Below are 22783 nucleotides of genomic sequence, written 5' to 3'. Positions count from 1 at the left end.
GGGGAAGGAGAGAGAGAGAGATGGGGAAGGAGAGAGAGAGAGAGATGGGGAAGGAGAGAGAGATGGGGAAGGAGAGAGAGAGAGAGATGGGGAAGGAGAGAGAGAGATGGGGAAGGAGAGAGAGATGGGGAAGGAGCGAGAGAGAGAGATGGGGAAGGAGCGAGAGAGAGAGATGGGGAAGGAGCGAGAGAGAGAGATGGGGAAGGAGCGAGAGAGAGAGATGGGGAAGGAGCGAGAGAGAGAGATGGGGAAGGAGCGAGAGAGAGAGATGGGGAAGGAGCGAGAGAGAGAGATGGGGAAGGAGCGAGAGAGAGAGAGAGAGAAGGAGCGAGAGAGAGAGAGAGAGATGGGGAAGGAGCGAGAGAGAGAGAGAGAGATGGGGAAGGAGCGAGAGAGAGAGAGAGAGATGGGGAAGGAGCGAGAGAGAGAGAGAGAGATGGGGAAGGAGCGAGAGAGAGAGAGAGAGATGGGGAAGGAGCGAGAGAGAGAGAGAGAGATGGGGAAGGAGCGAGAGAGAGAGATGGGGAAGGAGCGAGAGAGAGAGAGATGGGGAAGGAGCGAGAGAGAGATGGGGAAGGAGAGAGAGAGAGATGGGGAAGGAGAGAGAGAGATGGGGAAGGAGAGAGAGAGATGGGGAAGGAGAGAGAGAGATGGGGAAGGAGAGAGAGAGATGGGGAAGGAGAGAGAGAGATGGGGAAGGAGAGAGAGAGATGGGGAAGGAGAGAGAGAGATGGGGAAGGAGAGAGAGAGATGGGGAAGGAGAGAGAGAGATGGGGAAGGAGAGAGAGAGATGGGGAAGGAGAGAGAGAGAGATGGGGAAGGAGAGAGAGATGGGGAAGGAGCGAGAGAGAGAGAGAGAGATGGGGAAGGAGCGAGAGAGAGAGAGAGAGATGGGGAAGGAGCGAGAGAGAGAGAGAGAGATGGGGAAGGAGCGAGAGAGAGAGAGAGAGATGGGGAAGGAGCGAGAGAGAGAGAGATGGGGAAGGAGCGAGAGAGAGATGGGGAAGGAGAGAGAGAGAGATGGGGAAGGAGAGAGAGAGATGGGGAAGGAGAGAGAGAGATGGGGAAGGAGAGAGAGAGATGGGGAAGGAGAGAGAGAGATGGGGAAGGAGAGAGAGAGATGGGGAAGGAGAGAGAGAGATGGGGAAGGAGAGAGAGAGATGGGGAAGGAGAGAGAGAGATGGGGAAGGAGAGAGAGATGGGGAAAGAGAGAGAGAGAGAGAGATGGGGAAGGAGAGAGAGAGAGAGATGGGGAAGGAGAGAGAGAGAGAGATGGGGAAGGAGAGAGAGAGACTAAGCGACCACCAACTGGAAATTGAAAAAGGCAGATACAAGAAATCCTGGCAGCCTAGAGAGAATAGAATATGCGATCAATGTCTGGCTGGCGAGGTTGAAACAGAAATGCATTTCCTCCTAAAATGCGAAAAATTCAACACATCAAGAAACATATTATTCAACAAGCTAAGCCAAACAACCCCAGATTTCAAGGAATTGGATGATCTGTCAAAATTGAGATTAGTCCTAGGAGAAGGAGACAGACCATACCTTGGGGCTAAATATGTAACAACATGTCACAACCTGAGGACTGTTTAAAAGTAAGACTGTTTAAAATTAATATTGAACGTACCAAATGAAGTAGAAAGACTGTTTAAAATTAATATTGTTTAAAAGTAATATTGTATATACCCAACAAATGTCAAATCGATTGACACCTACAGAATGTTGGAAAACTGTACCTTTTTGCTATGTAAGCTTTGGCAATATGGTTCTCTGTAAACTTTCATGCCAATAAAGCATTTGAACTGAACTGAACTGAACTGAGAGAGATGGGGAAGGAGAGAGAGAGAGAGATGGGGAAGGAGAGAGAGAGAGAGATGGGGAAGGAGAGAGAGAGAGAGATGGGGAAGGAGAGAGAGAGAGAGATGGGGAAGGAGAGAGAGAGAGAGATGGGGAAGGAGAGAGAGAGAGAGATGGGGAAGGAGAGAGAGAGAGAGATGGGGAAGGAGAGAGAGAGAGAGATGGGGAAGGAGAGAGAGAGAGAGATGGGGAAGGAGAGGGGGAAGGAGAGAGAGGGGGAAGGAGAGAGAGGGGGAAGGAGAGAGATGGGGAAGGAGAGAGATGGGGAAGGAGAGAGATGGGGAAGGAGAGAGATGGGGAAGGAGAGAGAGAGAGAGAGATGGGGAAGGAGAGAGAGAGAGAGATGGGGAAGGAGAGAGAGAGAGAGATGGGGAAGGAGAGAGAGAGAGATGGGGAAGGAGAGAGAGAGAGAGATGGGGAAGGAGAGAGAGAGAGAGATGGGGAAGGAGAGAGAGAGAGAGAGAGATGGGGAAGGAGAGAGAGAGAGAGAGAGATGGGGAAGGAGAGAGAGAGAGAGATGGGGAAGGAGAGAGAGAGAGAGATGGGGAAGGAGAGAGAGAGAGAGATGGGGAAGGAGAGAGAGAGAGAGAGATGGGGAAGGAGAGAGAGAGAGAGATGGGGAAGGAGAGCGAGAGAGAGATGGGGAAGGAGAGAGAGAGAGAGAGATGGGGAAGGAGAGAGAGAGAGAGATGGGGAAGGAGAGAGAGAGAGAGATGGGGAAGGAGAGAGAGAGAGAGATGGGGAAGGAGAGAGAGAGAGAGAGATGGGGAAGGAGAGAGAGAGATGGGGAAGGAGAGAGAGAGAGAGATGGGGAAGGAGAGAGAGAGAGATGGGGAAGGAGAGAGAGAGAGATGGGGAAGGAGAGAGAGAGAGATGGGGAAGGAGAGAGAGAGAGATGGGGAAGGAGAGAGAGAGAGATGGGGAAGGAGAGAGAGAGAGAGATGGGGAAGGAGAGAGAGAGAGAGATGGGGAAGGAGAGAGAGAGAGAGAGATGGGGAAGGAGAGAGAGAGAGAGATGGGGAAGGAGAGAGAGAGAGAGATGGGGAAGGAGAGAGAGAGAGAGAGATGGGGAAGGAAGGAGAGAGAGAGAGAGAGATGGGGAAGGAGAGAGAGAGAGAGAGATGGGGAGAGAGAGAGATGGGGAAAGAGAGAGAGAGATGGGGAAGGAGAGAGAGATGGGGAAGAGAGAGAGAGAGATGGGGAAGGAGAGAGAGCGATGGGGAAGGAGAGAGAGAGAGATGGGGAAGGAGAGAGAGAGAGATGGGGGAAGGGGAGGGAGAGGGAGAGAGAGAGATGGGGAAGGAGAGAGAGAGATGGGGAAGGAGAGGGGGAAGGAGAGAGAGCGAGAGAGAGATGGGGAAGGAGCGAGAGAGAGATGGGGAAGGAGCGAGAGAGAGATGGGGAAGGAGCGAGAGAGAGATGGGGAAGGAGAGAGAGAGAGATGGGGAAGGAGAGAGAGAGAGAGATGGGGAAGGAGAGAGAGAGAGAGAGATGGGGAAGGAGAGAGAGAGAGAGATGGGGAAGGAGAGAGAGAGAGAGATGGGGAAGGAGAGAGAGAGAGAGAGATGGGGAAGGAGAGAGATGGGGAAGGAGAGAGAGAGAGAGAGATAGGGAGAGAGAGAGATGGGGAAAGAGAGAGAGAGATGGGGAAGGAGAGAGAGATGGGGAAGAGAGAGAGAGAGATGGGGAAGGAGAGAGAGCGATGGGGAAGGAGAGAGAGAGAGATGGGGAAGGAGAGAGAGAGAGATGGGGGAAGGGGAGGGAGAGGGAGAGAGAGAGATGGGGAAGGAGAGAGAGAGATGGGGAAGGAGAGGGGGAAGGAGAGAGAGAGATGGGGAAGGAGAGGGGGAAGGAGAGAGAGAGAGCGAGAGAGAGATGGGGAAGGAGCGAGAGAGAGATGGGGAAGGAGCGAGAGAGAGATGGGGAAGAGAGAGAGAGAGATGGGGAAGGAGAGAGAGAGATGGGGAAGGAGAGAGAGAGATGGGGAAGGAGAGAGAGCGATGGGGAAGGAGAGAGAGAGCGATGGGGAAGGAGAGAGAGAGCGATGGGGAAGGAGAGAGAGAGATGGGGAAGGAGAGAGAGAGAGATGGGGAAGGAGAGAGAGAGATGGGGAAGGAGAGAGAGAGAGATGGGGAAGGAGAGAGAGAGAGATGGGGAAGGAGAGAGAGAGAGATGGGGAAGGAGAGAGAGAGAGATGGGGAAGGAGAGAGAGAGAGATGGGGAAGGAGAGAGAGAGAGATGGGGAAGGGGAGAGAGAGGGAGAGAGAGATGGGGAAGGAGAGAGAGAGATGGGGACGGAGAGAGAGAGAGAGATGGGGAAGGAGAGAGAGAGAGATGGGGAAGGAGAGGGGGAAGGAGAGAGAGAGAGCGAGAGAGAGATGGGGAAGGAGCGAGAGAGAGATGGGGAAGGAGCGAGAGAGATGGGGAAGGAGCGAGAGAGAGATGGGAAGGAGCGAGAGAGAGATGGGGAAGGAGCGAGAGAGAGATGGGGAAGGAGCGAGAGAGAGATGGGGAAGGAGCGAGAGAGAGATGGGGAAGGAGCGAGAGAGAGATGGGGAAGGAGCGAGAGAGAGATGGGGAAGGAGCGAGAGAGAGATGGGGAAGGAGCGAGAGAGAGATGGGGAAGGAGCGAGAGAAGATGGGGAAGGAGCGAGAGAGAGATGGGAAGGAGCGAGAGAGAGATGGGGAAGGAGCGAGAGAGAGATGGGGAAGGAGCGAGAGAGAGATGGGGAAGGAGCGAGAGAGAGATGGGGAAGGAGCGAGAGAGAGATGGGGAAGGAGCGAGAGAGAGATGGGGAAGGAGCGAGAGAGAGATGGGGAAGGAGCGAGAGAGAGATGGGGAAGGAGCGAGAGAGAGATGGGGAAGGAGCGAGAGAGAGATGGGGAAGGAGCGAGAGAGAGATGGGGAAGGAGCGAGAGAGAGATGGGGAAGGAGCGAGAGAGAGATGGGGAAGGAGGAGCGAGAGAGAGATGGGGAAGGAGCGAGAGAGAGATGGGGAAGGAGCGAGAGAGAGATGGGGAAGGAGCGAGAGAGAGATGGGGAAGGAGCGAGAGAGAGATGGGGAAGGAGCGAGAGAGAGAGATGGGGAAGGAGCGAGAGAGAGAGATGGGGAAGGAGCGAGAGAGAGAGATGGGGAAGGAGCGAGAGAGAGAGATGGGGAAGGAGAGAGAGAGAGATGGGGAAGGAGAGAGAGAGAGATGGGAAGGAGAGAGAGAGAGATGGGGAAGGAGAGAGAGAGAGATGGGGAAGGAGAGAGAGAGAGATGGGGAAGGAGAGAGAGAGAGATGGGGAAGGAGAGAGAGAGAGATGGGGAAGGAGAGAGAGAGAGAGATGGGGAAGGAGAGAGAGAGAGAGATGGGGAAGGAGAGAGAGAGAGAGATGGGGAAGGAGAGAGAGAGAGATGGGGAAGGAGAGAGAGAGAGAGATGGGGAAGGAGAGAGAGAGAGAGATGGGGAAGGAGAGAGAGAGAGAGATGGGGAAGGAGAGAGAGAGAGAGATGGGGAAGGAGAGAGAGAGAGATGGGGAAGGAGAGAGAGATGGGGAAGGAGAGAGAGAGAGATGGGGAAGGAGAGAGAGAGAGAGATGGGGAAGGAGAGAGAGAGATGGGGAAGGAGAGAGAGAGATGGGGAAGGAGAGAGAGAGATGGGGAAGGAGAGAGAGAGATGGGGAAGGCAGAGAGAGAGATGGGGAAGGAGAGAGATGGGGAAGGAGAGAGATGGGGAAGGAGAGAGAGAGAGATGGGGAAGGAGAGAGAGAGAGATGGGGAAGGAGAGAGAGAGAGATGGGGAAGGAGAGAGAGAGATGGGGAAGGAGAGAGAGAGAGAGAGAGACTGGGGGGGAGAGAGAGAGAGCACTACTCCCCCCGCCTCCCCCACACTCCCACCCCCCCTCCCCCGTTGAGCTGAGCGGCGCCCGGCGCCGAGAGCGGTATCTCACGGGCGGCGCATGCGCGGTCTCGCGCGAGGCGGCCCGCGGGGAGCAGGCAAGGGCGGCCTGGCGGCCGTTAGCGAGCGGGAAACTTCGGGCGGCCCGCCCGCGCTCCGTGAAACCTGAGGGGGAAGTAGAGAGAGAGGGAGGAGGAGGAGGAGAAGGAGAGAGAGAGGGAAGAGGAGAGAGAGAGAGAAAGTTTTTGGTTTTTAAAAACGCCGGTTTGGGGACGGCGGCGGGTAGGGGATCACTTCAGTTCCTCCTGTTGCTAAAGACAATTTAAAACACAAATAAATTGTTATTTAATTCCCTAACACATCATTAAAATATTTACCTTAGTTCCCTAACACACAGAAAGTGTGGGGGAAAAAATCGTGGAAAATCAAGATGGCGGCCACTCACCTCGGTTCAGAAGGATAAGGCCCGCCCACACACGCACCGATTGGTCGACCGGTCAGGTCACCAAAGCGTAGGATTGGTCAATCGTCGAGTCACTCGACACTCAACTGTAGGACGGCACGCGCCAGGAACCCGCCATCCGATTGGTCGACCTCGACGTCACACGGTCGCTAATGAGATGCTAATGAGCGGAACGCTGAACGTTTTTGGGATACCGCGGGCGGGATTTTTGTCCGGCCGAAACGTAAATACGCCTATGACCGGTCCGGAATCGCAAGCTTTCTTTTGAGTTGACGCGCGCGTCGGTACGCTCTGTAACTTTCAAACGTATAGAGAACGGACAGACAGACATCGGGACAGACAGAAGAGCCGCTTTATATATATAGATGAACCTTAACAGTCAAACTATAGAGTAGTATAAATACTCCCTGGCCATACTCACCCAATCAGCTGCTCCCTCCTGCCCGCGTCACGTTTTGAATCATGACGTGGCTCTGGAACGCCGCCGCCGGTCTGAGATTGGTAAGAAAGCCGGCGAAAGTGAGTTTAAATACTCCTAAGAGATCAACTAGTGGTACATTAATCTTATTGCTGATCGGTTTACAGTTTCATCAGTTACTATGTATTCTTAGAGACAATACTGTTTTTTAAAAGTTAATCAATTTTTGCTATTTTTTTCTAATCCCCTCAGCACACCCCAATGTTGACTTTATTAATCTTCTTAGGCAGTCCCTCGGAACCGAGGATGACTTGCTTCCACGTTAAAAATGAGTTCGCAGGTGACTGATGAGTCCAATGCGGGACCTACAGTCTCTGTCACGGGTGGGGCAGACGGTGGTTGAAGGGGTGGGTGGGTGGGGTGCTTGGGTTGACGTGCGCTGCCTGCGCTTGGCTTCCGCTTGCTCCCGGCGAAGAGACTCGAGGTGTTCGGCACTTTCCCGGATGCTTCTCCTCCACTTTTGTGCGGTCTTGGGCCAGGGATTCCCAGGTATCGGTGGGGATGTTACACTTTTTCAAGGAGGTTTTGAGGGTGTCCTTGAAGCGTTTCCTCTGCCCACCTGGGGCTCTCTTGCCGTGCCGGAGCTCCTTGCCAGAGCGCTTGTTTTGGGAGTCTCGTATCGGGCATGCGGACAATGTGACCCGTCCATCGGAGCTGATTGAGCGTGGTCAGAGCTTCGATACTGGGGATGTTGGCCTGAGCAAGAACACTGACGGTGCGCCTATCCTGCCAATGGATTTGCAGGATCTTGCGGCAGCAGCATTGGTGGTACCTCTCCACTGCTTTGAGGTGCCTGCTGTACATGGTCCATGTCTCTGAGACATACAGCAGGGCAGGTATCACTGCTGCCCTGTAGACCATTAGCTTAGTGCCGGGTTTGAGGTCCTGGTCTTCAAACACACACTTCCTCAGGCGACCGAAGGCTGCACTGGCACACTGAAGGCAGTGTTGGACTTCGTCGTCGACATCTGCCCTTGTTGACAGTAGGCTCCCGAGGTAAGGAAAGTGGTCCACGTTGTCCAAGGCCTTGTCGTGGATTTTGATAATCGGGGGGGCAGCACTGTGTGGCGAGGGCAAGTTGGTAGAGGACCTTTGTCTTACGGATGTTTAGTGTAAGGCGTATGCTTCGGTGAAGGTATTTACGATGGTTTGGAGTTCGACCTCCGAGTGAGCGCAGACGCAAGCATCGTCTGCATACTGTAATTCGACAACAGAGGATGGGACGACCTTGGATCTGGACTGGAGGCGACGGAGGTTGAACAGTTTCCCGTTTGTTCTGTAAATTAGCTCCACTCCAGTGGGGAGCTTACTGAGGGTGAGATGGAGCATTGCAGCAAGGAAGATTGAGAAGAGCGTTGGTGCAATGACACAGCCTTGCTTGACCCCGGTTCGTGCGTGAATTGGGTCTGTGGTGGAACCGTTGGTCAGGATCACGGCTTGCATGTCGTCGTGAAGCAGGCGGAGGATAGTGACAAACTTTTGAGGGCAGCAGAATTTGAGGAGGACACTCCATAATCCCTCATGGTTGACAGTGTCGAAGGCCTTTGTGAGATCAAAGAAGGCCATGTACAGCGGTTGGTGCTGTTCCCTGCATTTCTCTTGTAATTGACGTGTGGTGAAGATCATGTCCATTGTGCCCATTAGTGGGCGGAATCCGCATCGCGACTCTTGGAGGAGCTCTTCGGCCACTGGGAGAAGGCGATTGAGGAGGTTTCTTGCGATGACTTTCCCTGTGGCAGATAGCAGGGAAACTCCTCTAATTACCGCAGTCGGACTTGTCACCTTTCTTGAAGATGGTCACAATTACGGCGTCTGAGATCCCCTGACATGCTCTCCTCCTTCCAGATACGAGAAATGAGTTCATGAATTCGTGCCAGTCGTGCTTCTCCGCCATGCTTTATATGGTAGTGGGTGGTGAGGATTAGATGTTATTTGGACTGATATACCACTTTTTAAGAATTGGGAGCTTCTGCACACATCGGCTTGGTGAAGACATTGTTTCTTGTAATGCTGTGCCAGGGTCTTGTTCTAAACTTGAATTTGTATAGTGACTTTAACATGGAAAACCTCTCGAGATGCTTACAAATGGTTGGGAATAAACGATGAGCCAGGAAGAAAAAGATTAGGAAATGGGGTGGAAAGCTTGGCTGAAGAGTTAGGTTTTGAGATGATTTTTCAAGTTGAAGAGGTCATGGATGTGTTCCAGACATCATGATTGAAGGCTCTACCACCAAGGGAGGAAAATGAACATGGTCAGCATCAGAAAAATAGAGTGCAAAAGGATTATAAGGCTGGAGGAGCTTGTAGTGGTAGGGTTAAGGCAAGGTCATTGAGGGATTTGTAGACAAAGATAGGGGTTTAAAATTTAATGCATTAGGAGCCAGTGGAAGTAAGCAATCTTGGGGTTATAGGGTTTGAAAATTAGTTCAGGATTGAACATTACAAATGGTCTGGTTCAGCCTGAGAGGATGGAAGCGATGACAAGTGAGTGAAATCTGTCATTGGAGCCCAAGAGCAAAGGCTCCTATATTCCCATTGAGCTGAAGGAAGTTGGCCAAGTTTCAATATCTGAAGAGCAGTCTTGATAGCACAGAAAGCCGTGAGGTCCAGAGAAATGGTGGAAAGGTAGAGTTGAATATTAGCAGCATACTTGTGGAAGCTAAATTTGTGACTTTGGATGATGTCACCATGATGGAGAAGAGGTGTCAGGAGGATGACATGATCAAGTATGTCAAATGTCACTGATAGGCCCAATAATTCAACTTCAACTTTATTGTCATTGCACAAGTACATGAACAACGAAATGTGATCTTGCAAGCTCCCATGACTGGGAGAAGCAAAGTCGGTGCGCGCCGCCATTCCATTTCCACCATTCCTCCTGTCCGACAATCTTCAGCCCAACGCCCGGGCCTGCTCACCAGCCGCTCCTCCTTCCGTGACCTTCTCACCAACCGCCCCTCCTCGGGGCTCCTTCCGTGACCTTCTGCACCTGGTCTTCCCTGATGGTCACCCCTCCAGGTACTAACCAGGCCTGGTTCTGCTTAGCTTCCAAGCCTTGCCAGTGACCCTGTCCCTAGTCCCAGGAACAGGGACTATGACACGAAGGGATAAAGCATACACAATTGCAGAGGATATCTTTCAAGACTTGGTGAGGGCCATTTCCGTGCTGTTTAAGATGGGTGGAAGCCTGGTTGGAGGGGTTCAAACCTGAAGGCCTGGATATTAACCGGAGCAGGTTATGTGGGCGGAGCAGGTGGAGTTTCGGACGGGAAACCCGAAAGTCTGGGTTTCCCTGCATGCTGTGGTATTTTAACTCCACAGCTTGCATCTTTTGTCCATAACTGGTTCCCTGCCTGGAAGTCAGCCTGATTTGAAAGGCTTGACTTCCAGTCAGGTGGGGAGGACTCCGGAGCAGGTAGGTCTGATCCATGACCCCGGGGGGTGGGGGGCTTCTAAATCCTTGACCCCGAGGGTCTTTTGGGGGGGGTGGAGCTTGGGCGGCCAGGGGGAGGCACTCGTGCTACTCCTGGCCCACGAGCAGTGCTGTAAAGACATTTACCTTCTTCCCGAAGCTGCCACAACTCCCTTCAGCTGCCGGGTTTTCCGAGGCCTAGGATATCCGTCCAGCCACTGTTAAACCTGTAAAACAGGTTAAATCAGAGGCTGCTACCCTCATTAAAATATTTAAATAGTCTCACATCGGTTAAACCCGGAGGTGGGCGGGATGGGGTCGGGTTTGAGATTTTAAATTTTAACCTCCGACCTGATTTTAGAGGAGGGGTGAGGGTGCTAATGGCACCTTTTGAAGGAGAGAGAGAGAGACTGATTTTGAAGACGAGAGAAACAATCATAGTTCTTTTTATAAAGGCGAATGCTACTGAAGTGAGAGACTCCTTAACTACCCCTCCCCGAACTAAGATTTACCCTGCCAGCGTACCGCTGGTCATATTCAGCCCGTTAGCTGTCGACATTTATTTTATGCTTCCTTTGACACTCTTTGGACTCGGAAATAGTTGGATCCTAGATGATGTCAGAGGTGTAGAGTTCCTCTCCTTTTATGTTGATGTGTCACAGCAGCATTGGGAGTACGATGTACCCACTGCATACAAGTAATATAAAAGTGCTTGTAAAGGGCCATCTCTAATGAGTTCCTGTGTGTATAATGTCTTGAAAGCATTTATAATTTCAATATTGCCAATCGACCATGATTATTGTCTGGTAGTTTTGTAACCTTAATTTCAAGGCTCAAAGTTCTTTGTTCTCTAAATCATGAGTGTATGATGACCGTCATTTTTGCCAGATGTTTTTAATTTAATATGTTAAAATTTGGGGAGTGATTTCGACATTATTTACTATTACACCAGGAACTTGAAATCTAAGATGTGAATCCTAAGATGCAATGATCTGGTCATTAACTGTCACATTTCATGATGTTCTAACTATTGTTCCACAGGAAATATTTGAAAATATGAATTAGATTTAATGGGCTTTTTTAAGCAGAAGGATATTCTTCCAAGTTTAAAGGCTCCTAGATGAAAGGTGATTTAATATGCTGTTTGGAAGTTGTTTTCCCCAGAGACACAAAAACAATAAACAATTCATTAGCCCATTTAGGCAATTTGAAAAAACACTTCATATTCATTGTGTTGGAAAACCCTTTGATCACTTTCTGTGAGGAAAGAGGCCCAGAAAAGGCAGAGAAAAAAAGGCTGGAGGGAGAGGAGTTTCTATCCTGGGCTGTTGGACAGCGTGCAGAGGAATTATTCTGTTTAAGTAAGACAGCCCACTGATGTGGGGGAGCGTAGCATGTTCATTATTTTGTATTAATATGCAAAGGCAAATTTTATTGGTTGATAAGTGAATCAGCTCTTTTTATTAGTTCCTGAGATGTGGGTGTCGCTTGCAAGGACAGCATTTATTGCCCATCCCTAATTGCCCTCGAGAAGGTGGTGGTGAGCTGCCTTCGTGAACCGCTGCAGTCTGTGTTGTGAAGGTACTCCCACAGTGCTGTTAGGGAGGGAGTTCCAGGATTTGACCCAGTGACTATGAAGGAACAGTGATATATTTCCAAGTCAGGATGGTGTGTAACTTGGAGGTGATGGTGTTCCTATGCGCCTGCTGCTCGTGTCCTTCTAGATGGCAGAGGTCACTGGTTTGGGAGGTGCTGTTGAAACCTTGGCGAGTTGCTGCAGTACATCTTGTAGATGGTACACACTGCAGCCATGGTGCGTGCGCCAGTGGTGGAGGGAGTGAATGTCCTAGGTGGTGGATGGGGTGCCGATCAAGTGGGCTGCTTTGTCCTGAATGGTGTCGAGCTTCTTGAGTGTTGTTGGAGCTGCACTCATCCAGGCAAGTGGAGAGTATTCCATCAGACTCCTTACTTGTGCCTTGTAGATGGTGGAAAAACTTTGAGGAGTCAGGAAGTGAGACAATCGCCGCAGAATACCTGCTCTTGTTACCACAGTATTTATGTGGCTAGTCCAGTTAAGTTTCTGGTCAATGGTGACCCCCAGGATGTTGATGGTGGGGTATTCGGCGATGGTAATGCAGTTGAATGTCAAGGGACAGTGGTTAGAGTCTCTCTTGTTGGAGATAGTTATTGCCTGGCACTTGTGTGGCGCGAATGTTACCTGCCACTTATCAGCCCAAGCCTCAATGTTGTCCAGGTCTTGCTGCATGCGGGCATGGACTGCTTCATTATCTGGGGAGTTGCAAAAGGAACTGAACACTCTGCAATCATCAACAAACATCCCCACTTCTGACATTATGATGGGAGGGAAGGTCATTGATGAAGTTGCTGAAGATGGTTGAGCCTAGGACACTGCCCTGAGGAAGTCCTGTGTCAATGGTCTTGGGGCTGAGATGATTGACCTCCAACAACCACAACCACCTTCCTTTGTGCTAGGTATGACTCCAGCCTGTAGAGAGATTTCCACATGATTCCCATTTACTTAAATTTTACTGGGGCTCCTTGATGCCACACTCTGTCAAATGCTTACTTGATGTCAAGGGCCGTCACTCTCACTTCACCTCTGGAATTCCGCTCTCTTGTCCATGTTTGGACCAAGGCTGTAATGAGGTCTGGAGCCAAGTGGTCCTGGCAGAACCCAAAATGAGCATCGGTGAGTAAGTGGCGCTTGATAGCACTGTCGACGACATCTTCCATCACTTTGCTGATGATTGAGAGTCGACTCTTTTTGTGGACAGGACATACCTGGGCAGTTTTCCACATTGTCGGTTAGATGCCAGTGTTGTAGCTGTACTGGAACAACTTGGCTAGAGGCGCGGCTAGTTCTGGAGCGCAAGTTTTCAGCATGACAACTGGGATGTTGTCGGGGCCCAGAGCCTTTGCTGTATCCAGTGCGCTCAGCCGTTTCTTGATATCACGTGGAGAGAATCGAATTGCCTGAAGACTGGCTTCTGTGATAGTGGGGACGTCGGGAGGAGGCAGAGATAGATCATCCACTCGTCACTTCTGGCTGAAGATGGTTGCAAACGCTTCAGCCTTGTCTTTTGCGCTTGCGTGCTGGGCTCCACCATCATTGAGGATGTGGATATTCATGGAGCCTCCTCCTCCTCCCGTTACTTGTTTAATGGTGGTCCACCATTCACGACTGGATGTGGCAGGACTGCAGAGCTTTGATCTGATCCATTGATTGTGGGATCGCTTATTTGTTGCTTCACATGTTCACCTGTTGTAAAAATAAATCAACTTAAACACGTGACTCCAGCCTCGTTCACCAAGTGTTCCACTTCTGGAAAGATTGAAGAAATACTCATGCCAAATACACAGATAAGAAAAGCCAGTTCTTTTCCCAGCCCCTAAACTTGCTTTTCATTTCCTGCTTTTTTCCAGTTCTGACGAAAGGTCTTCGACCTGAAACGTTAACTCTGTTTCTCTCTCCACGGATGCTGCCTGGCCTGCTGAGTTTTTCCAGCGTTTTCTGTTGTTACACAGAGAAGCAGTTCAGGTCATGGGGCATATTTGTTACACTCCTGGATCCACGCTATTGTATAAGTAGATTGAGGGCAATGTGAGTCAACTCCTATGAACACAAGATGCTCAGGCCACTTAAGGGAACAAATGACCCTACTGAACCTGCAAATGTATCTGAGGTAGACCCAAATTCGTAACAGTGACATTGACCATGATGTTGCACTAGTGCTTGTCGAAATTCAAACATGGTGTTTCAAATGGATCGGTTCTGTGACTTCTATTTACATTATTTGTGAATGATATGTAATAGGCCATCTGCAATATATAAATCAGTGGTGGGGCCAGTTCTAGAAATGGCGTGCAGTTTTGGTTACCCTCCCTCAAAAAGGATATAGGTGCATTCCAAGTTTTAAGGGACTAAATTATGGCGAAGGGTTGAATTGATTTAAACTTATTTATTTCCTTTGAAGCCCAAGAGGAAACGTGGTACAGATCTTTGAAATAATCAAAGATATAGATGAGGCTGAAGTAAACAAGATATTTAACTTGGGTAATCGGCAAAGGACTAGAGGACACAGTACAAAATTCACATGCCTTGAGCAAGGTTAGTTATTAGAGAAAAAAAACCTTTTCCCACAAGACAATACATGAGTGGAACAAAGTCCTAGAGAACAGTAATTGATTCAATTCCAATTGACTCCTTTGAAAAAGAATCTGAATAAATACCTGTTCAAAAAAAGGATCGAGGCTATAGCAATATTAACACAGCTTGATGATTTTCAGGGGAGGTAGGAAAAGGAAATTAGTGTTGATGAAGTAGAGGATCAATTGCCGGTGTTGGGGAGAAGTCCATGGTAAAATAATCCATACATGGCCTCTGACTGGAACAGGCTTGATGGACTGAATGGCCTTTGCTTACTTTGGATTTCCTTATATCTTTGAATCGTGTCCTGCATGTGAAAAGGAAGCTAACCAGAGACCATGGACTGAGTGGAGAGTGAATGAAAGGCAGTGGATAGCAAGCACACCGAGACTAAAATTGAAAAATGGGTTTACAGTTTGCAAGAGCAGGGCTGGCAGGCTAAATCTAATTTAAATTTTGTTTTTTGGGCATCAAGTTGTTGAGGGAGCTTTTCATGTGTATATTTTTGCTATCCCTATACTAGAAACTTCTATTCAAGGTGCATTTTTTTTTAATTCATTTTTATGGGATGTGGGCGTCGCTGGCAAGGCCAGCATTTATTGGCCATCCCTAATTGCCCTCGAAGGTGGTGGTGAGTCGCTGCCTTGAACTGCTGCAGTCTGTGTGGTGAAGGTACTCCCACAGTGCTGAGGGTAGGGAGTTCCAGGATTTTCACCCAGTGACGAAGGATCAGCGATATACTGCCAAGTGTGTGTTTGACTTGGAGGGGAACTTGGAGGTGGTGGTGTTCCCATGCACCTGCTGCCCTTGTCCTTCTAGGTGGAAGAGGTCGTGGGTTTGGGCGGTGCTGCCGAAGAAGCCTTGGCAAGTTGCTGCAGTGCATTTTGTAGATGGTACACACTGCAGCCACGGTGCACCGGTGGTGGAGGGAGTGAATGTTTAAGATGGTAGAGGGGGTGCCAATCAAGCGGGCTGCTTTGTCCTGGATGGTATGGAGCTTCTTGAGTGTTGTTGGAATTGCACTCATCCAGCCAAGTGGAGAGTATTGTATGGTAGAAAGGCTTTGGGGAGTCAGGAGGTGAGACACTCTCCACACAATACCTAGCCTCTGACCTGCTCTTGTTGCCACAGTATTTATGTGGCTGGCCCAGTTAAGTTTCTGGTCAATGGTGATCCCCCCCCAAGGTGTTGATGGTGGGGTATTCGGTGATGGTAATGTCCACCACCATTCACGACTGGATGTGGCAGGACTGCAGAGCTTTGATCTGATCCGTTGATTGTGGGATCACTTAGCCTTGTCTATAGCATGCTGCTTCCGATTTTTAGCATGCATGTACAGGAAACTCTGGTATCCGGCACCGACGGAACCGGGATGGTGCCGGTTGATTAAAGATAACGGAGAGGGTTATCTACCGAGGCTATTTTTAACGAACAAAAATTTTAAAAATCAAGAAATGTGCAGTATACAGTAATTGGGTACTCACCTACAGAATGTTGTTAAATGGATGGTGAAAGATGCTTGATTAAGTACTGCCAGTTGAGGGTAATCCATAACTCTTTAATTACATAACAGTAAAACAAAACTTATACAGTAAACGACTGTATACAGCGCGGGAGAGTCAGACTCCTGTTATTGAGGTGTTCGGACTTCTGACAGCAACAAGAAGCCGAGTAGTGGCAGTTTGGAGAACTACCCCCACTGACTAACTCGGCCACCGTGGGAGACTCGGACACGGCAACATTTCCGGTTATTGAGGTGTTTTTGGAGTATGAATTTTGCCGGTTAATAGAGAATTCCGGATATTTAGGTGTCGTTTAAACGAGAGTTTCCTGTAGTCCTGTGTTGCAGCTTCCCCAGGTTGGCCCCTCATTTTTAGGTACGCCTGGTGCATGCTCTTCTACACCTCCTTATTGAGCCAGGGTTGGTCCCCTGGCTTGATGGTAATGGTAGAGTGAGAGATATGCCGGGCCATGAGGTTACAGCTTGTGGTGTAATACAATTCTGCTGCTGATGGCCCACAGTGCCTCATGGACAGATGCATTTGCGACAGGTAGGTTGGTGAGGACAAGGTCAAGTAGGTTTTTCCCCTCATGTTGGTTCTCTCACCACCTGTCGCAGGCCCAGACTTTCAGGACTCGGCCAGCTCGGTCAGTAGTGGTGCTACCGAGCCACTCTTGGTGATGGACATTGAAGTCCCCCACCTCCAAGTACATTCTGTGCCCCTGCTACTCTGAGTGCTTCTTCCAAGTGGTGTTCGTGGCGGAGTACTGATTCATCAGCTGAGGAAGGGTGGTAGGTGGTAATCAGCAGGAGGTTTCCTTGCCCATGCTTGACCTGAAGCCATGAGAGTATACCACTGTGCCGTCCTGGTAGGTCTCTTCTGCCAGTGGGAACAGAACATACCCAGGGATGGTGAGGGAGGAGTTGATGGAGGTATGTCAGGCTGTTGCTTGACTAGTCTGTGGGGCAGCTCTCCCAATTTTGGCACAAATCCCCAGATGTTGGTGAGGAGGACTTTGCAGGGTTGACTGGGCTGGGTGTGCCGTTGCTGTGTCCTTAGCCGGTGCCGAGGTCGATGCTGGGTGGTCCGTCCGGTTTCATTTTTATTATTTTGTTTTGTTACAACTGAGTGGCTTGCTAGGGCAGCAGATGGGTTTTTACAACAATTACTGATACTAGTGATTATTCCAGATTTATTTAATTAACTGAATTTAAATTCCCCAGTTGCCGTGGTGGGATTTGAACTCTCTGGATCATTAGTCTGGATTACTAGCCGAGTGACATTACCACTACGCTACTGTTTCCTGGTCAAAGTACCTACCAAATTGTGGTTGCAGTTGGTTTGCCTAATATCCAGTTTTTATGGCTACTGTCCATTAGATCTATGTTAGAATTATTGCAGCATGGTATGTAGCAGCAACAGTCAGGCCCATTTGTACTATTGTACCATAATACAGGAAAATATGCTTTATGATACACAAACAAGACAGACCTCAAATGTTTTCAGAATTTGTTTGTTTAAAATGTAATGGCTTTACAATGAAATCAAAAATGATTGTAAATGAGGACTGGAAACTGTTGTATGATTGTGTAACTTTGGATGACTTGCTATGTGTGGAGACATTTACTATTGAACAAAGTTGGATGAAATGTTTAAAAAGAAAAAAAAAAGTTGATAAATTTGTGTATGTACCTTCTAATTTGTAATGATATTTGGCAGGCTGGTTGTACCAAACAAAGGATATTCCTCCCTAGATCAAAGCCCTGATGAAAAACCTTTGGTTGCTCTGGATACCGATAGGTATGTTTTATTCACTGATTTTTGCTTTTAATTATTTGTTTAAACTGGATTTTTTTTTTTAAAAACAACTAGGACAAACAATGGTCATAGTCAACAGCAAAAATCTAAGAATTTATAAGAGTTTTTCATTTAACTAATTTTCCTCTGATTTTTATTTGAATACCCTTAATTATTTTTTATTAATTCTCAGGTTGTGGGCATAATTGGTAAGCCTGGCATTTATTGCCCATCCCTAGCTGCCCTTGAGACTGCCACCTTTAACCACTGCAGTCCGTGTGGTGAAGGTGCTCCCCCAGTGCTGTTGGTTAAGGTGTTCCAGGATTTCGACCCAGTGATGATGAAGGAATGGCGATGTATGTCCAAGTCAGGATGGTGTGAGACTTGGAAGGGAACTTGGCTCACATGCACTTGCTGCACTTGCCCTTCTAGGTGGTGGAGGTCATGGATTTGCGAGGTGCTGCGCTAAAGTTCAAGGGGCATACTTGATGCACAACTGGCTTAGCCATCCATCTCCAAATCTGAATCAACCACATCAAGCTCTACTGGACCTTTCTTTCAGCTGCCAAAACCACCCATTATTCTTCCTAGGGACAAAGATAACCCTAGGCTCCTTTTATATGCTACCAACCATCTCCTTAAACACTGTGATCTGCCCCCTCCACTCCACAAAATGTTCAAGGAGTTCATAGATTTATTTATCTCCAAGATAGGGAGCATCCATTCAGCTGCTTTCTCCCTCTATTCATCATTGAGCCACACCCCCTGCTTGAACTCCCATTTTTCTATCTCTAATGTCTTACCCATCTCTCCACTGTCTCCAAGCTCATCTCATCATGAGACCCACCCCTGCTTTCCTCAACCCCATTCCCACTGAACTCCTGTATATCCAACTTCCCTTTCCTGGCCCCCATACCAGCAGTTCTTGTAAATAGTTCCCCCTCCTTGGACACTGTCCCCTTCACTGCCTTCTCAAAAAACCCATCCCCAAGCCCTCTGTCCTTGCTATCTATCACTCCACCACCTCTCTTTCCTCTCCAAGGTTCTTGCATGTGTGGTTGCATCCCAAATCCATGCCCCATCTTACTTGCAACTTCCTCTTTAAATCCATACAATCAGGTTTCTGCCTCTCCCACAGCACCAAAATGGCCCTAACCAAAGTCATAAATGCCAATTCTGTGTGTGTGGGGCTCTGACGCATTATCTTTCCTTGAAAACTCTGCAGTCTTCGACAAGGTTCACCACATCATCCCCCCCACCCCCCCCCCCCCCCCAATGAATCCTCCATTGTCCACCTCAGTAAGACAGCCCTTGCTTGGTTCCACTCTTGCGTATCTGATTGTAGTTAGATCATCTCTAGAAATGGCTTCACCTTCCACTGCAGCAGCGTTTGCTCCCAAGCCCCCAAGGCTATGCAGTCTTTTCCCTTATCTGCTGCAGACATGGGGTTAGCTTCCACGTCTATGCTGATGATGCCCAGTTCTGCTCTCCATCACCTCTCTTGATCCTTCCACTGCCTCTGTGCTATTAGACTGTTTTTCTGATATCTAGTCTTGAATGAACCATAACATTCTTCAACTAAACATTAGGAAGATCAAAATTATCATCGGCCCCCGATACCCTCACCATCGATTGACTCCATGCTGGCAACTGTCTCAGGCTGAACCAGGCTATTTGCAACCTTAACAACCTGTTTGTCCCTGGGCTAAGTTTATTAAGGTTACTTTTTAACAGTTCAGCTTCCCTTCAGATAGAAATTTAAAAAATTGCTTTCTTGTTAAATTTAAAATATGTCTCGGGATTTTCTGGGGAAATAGCTTTGGAGCATGAACTAGTTTTAAACTTGAAGGACCCTGATTGCCACAGGTTAATTAAAAAAATACCCCAATGTCATTATAATATTTGCCATTCCACCCCACCAGTGGAGCTGACTGAAACTTCCCTGCCCGGTCAAGTGATTACTGTGGTAGCCGCTCCAATACAGATTTTCCAATCCTTCTATTGATAATGAGACAGTTTTCTGAACATAGTGCCTTTCTGAAAATGTACAGGTTTAACTTCAGAAATATTTATAATTATACCCATGAAACTTTTAATGTTTAACCCAAATTTTTAATTCTAACTGGACAGATTTTCTCGAGATACAGGAAATACAAACCTAGACATTATTTTTTCATATGTAGGACTGAAAAAGGCCACTGCAATACTTTGGGCATTCTGTTCCCTCCACAAAATATGAAAAAATAAATTAATCTTACAAGGCTGCTTTTATAAAATTCATTTATCTTTGTAAAACCTGTCTCCTCACTAAGATTTCAAGACATCATCTAGTCATTGTAAGTTATGCATCTGTTTTCTATAAGAAGTGACCTTGCTTCTGCAAAATTAATATCATCTCTGTGTAACTAATTGCCTATTGCCTTAAAGATAAAACAATGCAAGCAATCAAATCAATACTAGAACATAAAAATATTGTAGAGAAGTCTGAAGATTTGATAGTTATTTGAAAAGTAAAACTATTTCTTTCTTTTTTATTGCAGCGATGATGACTTTGACATGTCAAGGTACTCTTCGTCGGGCTATTCTTCGGCTGAGGTGAGTTATTTGTACAGATGATAGCTTATGTAGACAAAAGCAAGGGAAAAAGGTAAAGAAAATGAATAACAACCACTGCTGTTTGATTTCATATAAATGCATTTAAGTTACGTCTTTGAGTCTATCTTCTAGGATTTTCTTAGTGCATAACACTAGTTACAATCCCTGCAGTTGTTTATTCTGTTATCCGTTCGCTTAGAAGCTTTTTTTTAATCTGACTATTTTGATTGGTGCTACTCAGTCCAGTTGATCTCTCGCCTGTAGTCTGACAAGGATCTGGTGTTTTATTTTTATTTAGCCATGGTGTGCTGTTACTCAACTCATCAACGGACCACCTACTCTCAGCACCTGCTGCTCTCCACATCAAGAGATTGCAGCAAAGGCTTTTTTTAATACATCATTTTAAATAATACATATTTATTAATAAAATTGTCAATGCCTGATAGTTGAGGCTTTGACTGCTCCATTGACAAATGCTGTCCCTGCTCTTGCTCAAACAAACAAGGGCCAAGTACAGTTTACGGAACAAAAAATAAGAACATAAGAAATAAGAGCAGGAGTCGGCCGTACGGCTCCTCAAGCCTGCTCCGCCATTCAATAAAATCATGGCTGATCATCAATCTCAACTCCACTTTCCTGCCCGATCTCTATATCCCTTGATGCCCCTAGAGTCCAAAAATATATCTATCTCAGCCTTGCATATACTCAACGACTCAGCATTCACAGTCCTCTGAGGCAGAGAATTCCAAAGATTTAGAACCCTCTAAGTGAAGAAATTCCTTCTCGTCTCGGTCTTAAATGGCCTACCCCTTACCCTGAGATGTGCCCCCTAGTTCTAGACACTCCAGCCAGGGGAAACAGCCTCTCAGCATCTACCCTGTCAATCCCCTTCAGAATCTTGTATGTTTCAATGAGATCACCTCTCATTCTTCTAAACTCCAGAGTATAGGCCCATTCTACACAATCTCTCATCATAGGACAGCTCTCTCATCCCAGGAATCAATCTAGTGAACCTTCGTTGCACTGCCTCCAAGGCAAGTATATCCTTCCTTAGATAAGGAGACCAAAACTGTACACAGTGCTCCAGGTGTGGTCTCCCCCAAGACCCTGTACAATTGTAGCAAGACTTCCTTACTCTTATACTCCAACCCCCTTGCAATAAAGGCCAACATGCCATTTGCCTTCCTTATTGCTTGCTGTACATGCATGCTAGCTTTCTGTGTTTCTTGCACGAGGACACCCAAATCTCTCTGAACACCCACATTTGAAAGTTTCTCACCATTTAAAAAATATTCTGTTTTTCTATTCTTCCTACCAAAGTGAATAAGCTTACATTTCCCTGCATTATACTCCATCTGCCACCTTACTGCCCACTCACAGTCTATCTATATCCCTTTGCAGACTCTCTGTGTTCTCCTCACAGCTTACTGTCCCACCTAGCTTTGTATCATCAGCAAACTTGGATACATTGCACTCGGTCCCTTCATCTAGGTCATTAATATAGATTGTAAATAGCTGAGGCCCCAACACTGATACTTGCGGCACCCCACCCACTAGTTACAGTCAGCCAACCTGAAAAAGATCCGTTTATCCCTACTGTCTGTTCTTTGTCCGTTAACCAATCCTCTATCCATGCTACTGTGTTACCCCCAACCCCATGAGCCCTAATCTTGTGTAATAACCTTTTATGTGGCACCTTATCAAATGCCTTTTGGAAATCCAAATATACTACATCCACTGGTTCCTAAATGCCCTGATACCACTTCCTTAACAATGGATTCCAGCATTTTCCCAATGACTGATGTCAGACTAACTGGCCTGTAGTTCCCTGTTTTTTCTCTTCCCTCCTTTCTTGAATAGCGGTGTTACATTTGCAACCTTCCAACCCGCTGGGACCATTCTAGAATCTCGGGAATTTTGGAAGATCAAAACCAATGCATCCACTATTTCTTCAGCCACCTCTTTTAGAACCCTAGGTTGTAGCCTGTCGGGCCCTGGGAATTTGTCGGCTTTTAGTCCCATTAGTTTCTCTAGTACTTTTTCTCTACTACTATTAATTACGTTAAGTTCCTCACCCTCATTAGACCCTTGGTTCCCCAACATTTTTGGTATGCTCCTTGTGTCTTCTACTGTGAAGACAGATACAAAATATTTGTTTAACACATCTACCATTTCCTTATTCTCCATAATAACTTCTCCTCCTGTCTCGGCCTCTAAGGGACCAATGTTTAGAAAAATAGGAACAGGAGTAGGCCATTCGGCCCTTCAAGCCTGCTCCGCCATTCAACACAATCATGGCTGATCCTCTATCTTAATACCATATTCCAGTGCTCTCCCCATACTTTTACTATTGCTACTCTTCCTTTTTACATATTTCGAGAAGCTCTTGCAATCTGCTTTTATATTTCTTGCTAGTTTTCTCTCATTCTATTTTTTCCCTTTTTGTCAATTTTTTGGTCATCCTTTGCTAGTTTCTGAAACTCTCCCAATCCTCAGGCTTACTATTCTTTGAAAAAAGAAGCTTATAATGTTGCAATCTAATGCTATCCTTAACTTCTTTAGTTAGCCATGGTTGGCTCACTTTTCCTGTGGCATTTTTGTTTCTCAATGGAATGTATTTTTATTG

The 22783-nt window shown here is 47.6% G+C and overlaps 1 protein-coding gene across 2 annotated transcripts in view; it reads left to right on the top strand.

The window, feature by feature from the left end:
* The window catches only part of fam219aa (family with sequence similarity 219 member Aa), an 87711-nt gene that overhangs the window by 49138 nt on the left and 15790 nt on the right, over nt 1–22783 (top strand). For both annotated transcript variants that reach the window (XM_085974002.1, XM_085973995.1), the window contains exons 4-5: nt 17485–17565; nt 20103–20157. In XM_085974002.1, the coding sequence (XP_085830128.1) occupies nt 17485–17565; nt 20103–20157 (136 nt within the window). The remainder of the gene's footprint in view (nt 1–17484; nt 17566–20102; nt 20158–22783) is intronic.

This window comes from Somniosus microcephalus, chromosome 2 (assembly GCF_052327205.1).
Source record: "Somniosus microcephalus isolate GS21.2 chromosome 2, FLI_Smic_1.0, whole genome shotgun sequence".
Lineage (NCBI taxonomy): Eukaryota > Metazoa > Chordata > Chondrichthyes > Squaliformes > Somniosidae > Somniosus > Somniosus microcephalus.
This window is presented reverse-complemented; position numbering and strand designations above follow the sequence as displayed.